General features: G+C 60.8%; 1 protein-coding gene across 1 annotated transcript; it reads right to left on the bottom strand.

Annotated features, from left to right (window-relative positions):
- Positions 1–1,592: 1,592 nt before the first annotated feature.
- HAND1 (heart and neural crest derivatives expressed 1) lies at positions 1,593–5,840 on the bottom strand. The gene is made up of 2 exons (XM_067566434.1): positions 5,107–5,840; positions 1,593–3,116 (listed from the first exon to the last, which is right to left on the bottom strand). The coding sequence occupies exons 1-2, from the start codon at positions 5,584–5,586 to the stop codon at positions 3,015–3,017; spliced, it is 582 nt and encodes a 193-aa protein (XP_067422535.1). The 5' UTR covers positions 5,587–5,840; the 3' UTR covers positions 1,593–3,014.
- Positions 5,841–8,039: the final 2,199 nt, after the last annotated feature.

Below are 8,039 nucleotides of genomic sequence, written 5' to 3'. Positions count from 1 at the left end.
TGGCTGAGAACGGGTCTAAGAGCACATGCACCGGGGCACAGCTGAATCGGGACCTGGGCACGCTCAGGAAACCCCATCACTGTCTGGGCTAATCCTTCAGTCCTTCCTCAGGTCCGACTCACAGGGGCTTGCCCAGGACTTTTGCCTGGAGGAGCGTGGCTGGATGGAGCACGTTGCACGTATCCTTGCAGAGAAGGGGCATTCCGGTCCCTCGTGCACAAAGGGGCAAAATAAACAGATCAGGGCAGCCCTCACCCAGGCCGCTGTGGGTTTCTCACCACCCCGACGCTTCTTGAAGGCTCGAAGGGGGGGGTAATGTCCTCTCTCTCCGGTAGGGATGCAGGATCTCCATAGAGATGAACAAAGGCACCCAGGCAGCTCTTTCTTCCAGTGAGGAGCTCAGCATCTTTCCCCGACACGTTCTGCATTCCCCATGTGCACTTTCGGGGGGGGCCCCTCCTAGCTCCCACAAAGTGCAGAGGCCCTTGCGTTTGCAGCCCGCTAACTAGCAGTGGCCATAAAATGTGCAAATAAATAAATACATAAAGGGTGAAACACCCAGGCCAACTGGGCCTGATCCAGCTCTTTCTTACACGGATGTAAATCAGGAATAACTGCATGGAAACCAGTGAGGTTACGTGGTGTCAAGCTGGAGTAATGGGAGGGGGAAATGAGGCCTCTAATTGTACGGTAACCTGGGGGTTGTGTATGGGATGCACAGGCCCTGATTCAGAAGGGGTAAGGACCATGCAGGGCTGCACCCCCTGGCTGCCGGGTACAAGCAGCAGAATGGGTGCCAGAAGCTTTCTGATCACGGTATTTCTCAGTGCTTGTCGTTAAGCAAAGGCTTTGTGGAGAGTCCCAGCTGCCTTTGCAGACGGCTGCCCGGCCCTTGGGGTCACACACCGCTGGCGCTCTGCCGTCCCAGCACAGTCGTTATTGCAGAGGTGTTTTTCCTCATTAAAATGTGCCCGGCTTTTTGATCTCGCGTCTCTTGGCTTTGCTGAAAGAAGGTTATTTATCCCCCTGCACAAGTCAGAGGGGCCAGTGATTTGGTTTTGTCCACGTTGCGTTTGAAATCAGCAAAAAGGTTTCCTTTGACTTGCCACATTAACACTAATGGAGTTTCCACCCCTATAAAACACAGGGGATTAACTCTTCAGGCTCTAAAAAGTCCCTTGTTCCCCACAGTGATTATCTGTGTATGCATGTGAATTATACCTAGTCAGAGAGATGCTGTGTGTACCCACACATCTATATGTTGCATGGTATGGATGCTGTTTATATGTATATTCAAATCAATATAACGTGTGTGTGACTATACCAAAATATTACTTATAGATATAGATAGATCAAGACATATTGATAACATCTATATTCTGTATGAATAGTTAGATACCTGTATAATAAACACACACACACATTTAATAAAAATACACACATCTTTTGGATGAAATTCTAAGGCCTCTCTTATGCAGGAGGTCAGACCAGATGGTCGTAATGGACACTTCTGGCCTTAAAATTTATGAATCTGCTGCCAATATATATACTAAACACATATTTCTAAATGCAGGTATACTAGAGAGGTGTGTGACAGACAGCCACAAATACAGTGTAGTGAGATCAGACTCTCTGGTGAGATCTATACAGAGATGGTATAGGTGCCCTGCGTAGTACAAGGAAGCCACAAACTATGGAAGGCTTCTGCAATATAAAGAAAGGAGCAGAGCCTTGTATGTGTCTATCATGATGTATATGGGTGTAATTATGTAGATTTAATTATCTCTAGAGCCCACACTATTCTAGATAGCTCTCATACACGCTAGAACTGCTCAGCAGTATGTATATACATGCAGATTTATCTGTATCTCTACATATCTCAGAGCTGGTTTGTATCTGTTACACACACACCACGTTCAGTGCCACATCAAATCTATATTACAGTCCGAAAGGGGCCATTCGTCAATGCTCATTTTCCTGGTGGGTTGAGGGTATTTTACATAAACCCGTTTTTAAAGAAACCCCATGTTTTAGCCCTTCTGTAAAGGCCTAGATCCTTGTCAACTTCACCCTCAGCAAATCTCCCGCCAGCCCCGGCCAGTCCCAGCCTGGCTCAGAGGCACCCAGGTCTGTTCCGAAAGGGGGAAAGTCCATTTCATAAAACTTTTATTTATTTTTTTAAATCCACATAAATATTTGGCTTGGCGAACCTCTTTTCTCGGCAAGTGGTCATACAAATTTGAGGTAGAAAACCCGGCCCAGGAAACCTCCCAAACGCATTAGGTAGTTTAAATACAGCAACACATTTCACCAAGGTTGGGTTTGTATTTACAACAACAGCGCGCGTCTCTCGGGCTGTCGGGCAGGACCCAGCCAAACGCGGCTTACAAACTAACTGAAGGGAAAGGTTACAGAATATACCTCGGAGCTCCTTCGGCCCGGGCTGCAGTAGGTCCCGATCCTGCATGAACTCCCAGCACACAGCCGCCTTCGGAGCTTTCTGCTTCTGCGTGTCCCCCCGGACCAGAAGCCGCACCAGGGACTCGCAGCGCCGGAGAGAGCAGATCCTGCCCACCGAGCTGAGTTCGGTTTCAAGCTGAGAATCCGTATTGCATCCGGTTCGGTTGTTTTTTTTTTTTTATGCTTAAGGCGGGAAGAGACCAGGCGGAGATGGCTCCAGCGAGGAGAAAGTGAAGGCCACTGGAAAAAGAAGGTGAGGGAAGCGAGTCCAACCTCGGGGGATTTGGGACAAGCGCAGAGGGTTTCACTTACCCCGGAGTCACCCCGTTTCTTTTCCTCCTGCTCAGCTCTGCACATTTCCCCCCTTCGGATTTTTCTCCCCAGCTCCAGCCCTTGTTTGTTTGTTTGTTTGTTTCCTTCTTAAACATTGCACGTAAGGGGGTGACAGACACCCCGAGCCTGAAGATGGCTGGGGGGGGGAGGGGGATGGGGGAAGGGGGAGAATCTTCGGGGTCGGTTTTAAAAACGAGTCCAGTCTTTGATCGTGTTTCTTCTCACTGATTTAACTCCAGGGCCCAGACCTGTTGCGGCCAACCAGTCCGTCCTTTGAGTTTCTTCTCTCCGTGGCCCAGGGAGTGACAGTAGACCTCAGGCGGCTGCAGAAAAACACAAAGCCGAAGGGGGGGAGAAACCACACAACGAGACATGGGTAAGTGCGACTCCAAAACCGCTCGGCATTCCCGAGCGCGGGTTTTAATGCGACAGACGAATGGCGGTGTGGGGCTGCGTCCCGGGGTGTCTGCTCCCGGCTCGGGCTGCAGACCAGCGCCTGGCTTGTGGGGCTGTGTGGACGCGTTAGCTAGCGGGGCCGAGCCCTCGATCTGCCTTTGATCGGCAGAGCTTGTATAAATGACTGTGGAGCCGCCCGCCCGCTGGTAAACACGGCGCGGCTCCGCTCCAGGGCGCGTTATTCTCTGCGAAGGATGGGGACGGGAAAGAAGAAGCGGCCCTTGAAAAACAGCCACTTCCCTAAAATTGGGGGGTTGGGCGCTGAGGAAATGATGGCCCCAGCCGCGGTCAAGTGCAAAATCCCTGTGAAAAGCGGGCCTAGGCTGGGTCTTTTCCTCCCCAATGCTCGGAGGCAGGTCGGGAATGATCCGGCCAAAGAAGCGGGGACCCGGGTGTATTTTTGCTGTAACCGAGCCGCGCCCTTTCCGGGGATCGGTCTCTAGAAAGAAGCCGGGCCGGGAAATGTTCGGGGGGCTGCGGGTGCGCGGCGCTGCCTTTTCCCTTCCAAAATCGCAGCTGAGCGAAGCCAACCGAGCCGTGATCTGCGGGTCGGCGGGAACCTGGTTCTCGCTCCTCATGGCCCCCGCAGCTTTTGCTCAAAGCCGCCCCAGGGCCGAGGCTGCGATGAACGTCGCTGGCGGGTTTATCTGAGTGAGTTCCTGCCAGCCCCCGCGTTCAGTTCTGGCCCCGATCCCCGCCACGGGGCGGAACGCGCCCAATCATCCCTCACCCTCGGGCGTGGAAATGGGCCGGGGCGCCGCGCTCCAGCGAGCGGGTTTCGGGATTATTGGAGCCCGCCCCACTGATGGGCTTCCCCGAATATTTGCACCACTGGGGGGGGGGGGATCTTTGTGTGCAGGACCCAACCCCCCCCTCCCGCCCCCCCCCAAAAAATCTCATAAAACAAATCGCAGCCGCGGGCCCCGAGACTGATTTTCCAGGGAAGCTCAAACTCGGAGTCTGGAGCCAGGCGCCTGGGGTAGACTCTGCCCAACTGCACATTGAAGCCTCCCCCCCGCCGCCCCCACTTTTCCAAATAGCCGCAGTTAAACCAGCCCGGGCCCAGCTCAGTTTGCAGTTTTTAAAAGCTGCCCGCGAGCCTGCCCCGTCCTTGGGAAAGGGGCGCAGCCGCTCCAGTCAACGGGGAATTAAACAGCAGAGCTGTGTACAGCGGAGGGGAAATCCGAAGATGGGGTCCCCCCCCCCCCCGCCGCCCTTCCCGCGGTTCTGGTGCAGCTCAGCCCGGCCTGCAGCCTCCAAAATCAGAACCCTAGAAATGAAATCCACCGTTCCATCGCCCTGCCCCGGCCCTGTATCTGTGCACCGCACCACCCCCGGCCCTGGAACCTCCCACGCAGCATAAACTCTTCGTGCACGCAGAGCTGCGGCGCGGAGGATCCCGCCCGCGGGAAGGTTTCTCTGCTGCCCCCGGCTCGGGCGGTGCGCGGCTCCGCGAGGAAGCAGCAAGCTCCATCCACACCGCGGCCGCTGCGAAGCAATTTTCCCCGTCCCTGTTCTACCCGGGGCCGGGGAACAGCCGGGCCGGGGAGCCCCGCGCCCCGCTCCCACCGGCAGGACCGGTCACCTAACAAACGCGCCGGGCCCAGCGTGCCAAACTTGCGCGCAGAGCAACTAACGCGGGTGCAACTGGCCCGGCCCAGCCACCGCTCCCGGCAGGAGAACACGGACCGGGCCCAGGGCGGCTCCTTCCCCGCAGGAGAGGCGCCAAGGCCCTGCGAGCTTCTCCTGGCGCAGCGCATCCCGGGCACGGACAGGGGCGCACGCACGCGGTTCTGGGGCGCGGATCTTAGCGCGCCGGGCCCCGGCCCCGGCTCCGGCTCCCCCCCGCGGCCTTACCGTCTCCCTTTTCCTCTTGCTCTCCCGGCTGTCGGTTTTCTTCAGCTCGGCCTTGAAGCCCTCGGTCTCCCCGGCCTGGCTGTCCTTGGCCAGCACCTCCATGAGGTAGGCGATGTAACTGGTGGCCAGGCGCAGCGTCTTGATCTTGGAGAGCTTGGTGTCGGCCGGCACGTTGGGGATGCACTCCCGCAGCTCGGCGAAGGCGCTGTTGATGCTCTCCGTCCTCCGCCGCTCCTTCTTGGGGCCCAGGCCTTTCCGCCGGCCCAGCCGGCCGCTCAGCGCCTCCAGCCGGCCGGAGCCCGGCGCGCCGAACGCCGGGCCGGCGTAGGAGGAAGGCGGGCCGGCCAGCTCGGGGGAGACTTCGGCCGGGTTGAGCACCCAGCTCTGGAAGTAGGAGCGCTCCGGGTGGCATCGGGCGGGCGGGCTGAAGAGGAAGGGCTCGTGGAGCAGGTGGTGCTGGTAGCTGCCCACCAGGTTCATGGTCTGGCCCCGGCGCGCCGCGGTTCCCGGAGAAAAGAGCCGCCCCACCCCGCCCAGTGCCGGGGAGTCCAGCCGGAGCGACCGAGCCTGCCCTGGGCTCTGCTAGACGGCGGACATCTCTGCCTGCGGGCCCTGGAGCCGCTCTCCCCAGCTCAGCGGGGCCGGGAGCAGCGTCCTCGGAGCGAAGTCTCTGCGGGGCCGTGGGTCCCCTGCGCCCGGCTGCGCGGGTGGGGAAAGGCGGCCGGGCCGGGCGGTGCGTGCGGGGCGCGCCGGGGATTGTTTTTAACCCTTCTGCAGCCTCCCCGGCTCTGCCTTTATATAGGGAAGGGGGCTTGGGTGTCACCCCCCCCCCCCCGGCAGTGAGAAGGGGAGGGGCCGTGCGGAGCGGGGGGGCGGGGGGGGGGGAGAAGTGCGCCGAGCGGTTGACTGCGCCAGGCCGCGTTTCTCTGCGCAGCGCTGGGCTCGCACTTGTCTGTTTGCCCCGCCACCGAACCGCTTCCCTTCCCAGACCAGACCAGGCCGTCACGGGAATATAGCGCCCAGCCCTCCAGCCTCCCCGGCCGCCAAGGGTCTTGCTCTCCCGTGAGGGAGACGGGCCGCAGGAGGCAAAGCAAAGCCCGGGGGCTGGGGTGGGCAAGGTCCCTAATTCCAGCGCCCACGGGCCGGGGGGGGAGACGGCAGCGGGGCGGGGGCAGCCCCGCAATCTGGCAGCCCAGCAGTTGCTGGCGAGGGGGGCGGAGGGCCCGGTACAGCGCTGCCGGGGGGGCGGGGGGGGTTGTTTGTTTTTACGGACGCCCCTTGTCCCGTGTTTGTGTCGCTGCAAGAAAAGCGAGCGGCGCCGCTTAAACACAGTGCGGCGCGAAGCGGCGTGTAGAAAACGCCACGTGCGGGTTCCCGTGTAAACGCAACCCGGGCAAGCTCAGAATGCAAAGAGAAATGAGGGGGGGGGGACATCGGATTTATCCGAGTGCCAGTCCGATCTCCTGCTCGTGTTTTAACCGCAGTCTGAAATGGGTCGCTCTTTCTGGGGAGGGGATGGAGCGGCCCGGCTCCGCGCTAGGGGGGCGGAGAAGCGGGGTCTGACCCGCGCCTCCAGCCCCGGGGGAAGGTGGCTGGGCTCTGCGCTTTGCTTTTTGCAGCGGTTTCTTTTGCTTTTGGAGTGAAAGGAGAAGCCTTGTGCGCCTTCCCCGCCGCCCGGCCCAGGGATCGGGGGTGCCGGCGTTTCGGGTCTGGTAACCGGCGCAGTCCCTGCTCAGACAGGCCGGGAGGGCATTGAATCGGATTAAGAGGAGGCGTGGTTCTAACCAACCTCCCCATCTGAACCTGCTGGCTCCCCCAGGAATGTCCTTTCTCCCAGGAAATGGGCCCCTTCCCGCGGGGGGCTCCGTCGGAGGGAGGGGGACACACCCACGCGTGCGGGGCCGCCGGGCTGTGGGGCGGCGGGGAGTCAGACTCGGGCCTCAGGGAGGGATGGAACCGGAGTGACTCGGGCGGGAGAAGTTTTAAACCGAGTCACTGCGGGCCCAAGGGCTGGTTTCATCTGCTCGCCCCGCCTGCCCACGGGGTGAAGCCCCAGGGCCGGAGGGACAGGACAGGACAGGACAGGACCGCGTTTGAGGCCGCCTAGTCGAAGCGTCCCGTGTTCGAGTCCCGCTCCTGCAGGCCTGGGGCGCTCGGTCGGTTAATTCAGGGCCGAGAAGGCGCAGGGTGGGGCAGTGGATTGGGGGCACGAAGCCGTCCCCCAGCCACTCTCGTAGGTCAGGGCAGAGCTTCTGGCCTCTCTTAATCTGGAGCCGAGCCGCCAAGCGCAGCCCAGCAGCAAACTGGGGGGGTGCCGGGTCCGGGGGGAGACGCGGGGCGCTGGAGCCCGCGTGGGGCTGGCGGACTCCCCAGATTTCGCTCCCTTTGGGGCCCAAACCCGCGGCCTTAGCTCGAGCCGCCAGTGAGTGTGTGCGGGGGGGTGTGCGTGTGTGTGTGTGTGTGCGGGGGGGGGGGTCATGGGAACGTTGCCTGAGCGAGGACTGCAGCGCCGGCCGTGCACCAGTTAGCACCCGCAGCTCCGGCCCTAAAGCCTGGTCGTTCCCAACCAGACCCCCCCCCGGCCTTCCCCCCCCATGGGGTGCTCGGTGGCGCTGCCTCTCCTTGTACCGGGGCAGGGGGGGGCAGGTGCTGCTAGCCGGCGGGACGGGCCGGCTGTCAAACACCGGGGCGCCCTGTCCTCTCGTCCCAGCCCGCCCCCGAGCCCGAAGGAGCCATCCCCGCCCGGCGCAGGCCGGTGATCAGAGGGGCTCGGCCGCCTGGTAGGGCCGTGTGTGCCTCAGAGCCTTGGGAGGGGCAGAACCACCGCCCGCCTTGGGGCTCAGCGCCCCCGGGGCCCCAATCCTGCCGCGCGGTGGGAGTGGGGCGCGTGGGTCAGAGCGCAGGATCGGGCCCTGAAATGTTGTGTGTCCCCC

Source organism: Emydura macquarii, unplaced genomic scaffold, assembly GCF_026122565.2.
Source record: "Emydura macquarii macquarii isolate MOO-44397 ecotype Brisbane River unplaced genomic scaffold, CSIRO-AGI_Emac_v2 contig_2768, whole genome shotgun sequence".
In the NCBI taxonomy this organism is placed as follows: domain Eukaryota; kingdom Metazoa; phylum Chordata; order Testudines; family Chelidae; genus Emydura; species Emydura macquarii.
This window is presented reverse-complemented; position numbering and strand designations above follow the sequence as displayed.

Bases quoted from the DNA above. Each gene is read 5' to 3' on its own strand.
- HAND1 (XM_067566434.1), bottom strand. From the start codon at position 5,586: ATGAACCTGGTGGGCAGCTACCAGCACCACCTGCTCCACGAGCCCTTC. The intron at 3,117-5,106 runs GTAAGGCCGCGG...GTTTTTCTGCAG, and splicing joins GCAAGAGGAAAAGGGAGACG to CCGCCTGAGGTCTACTGTCA.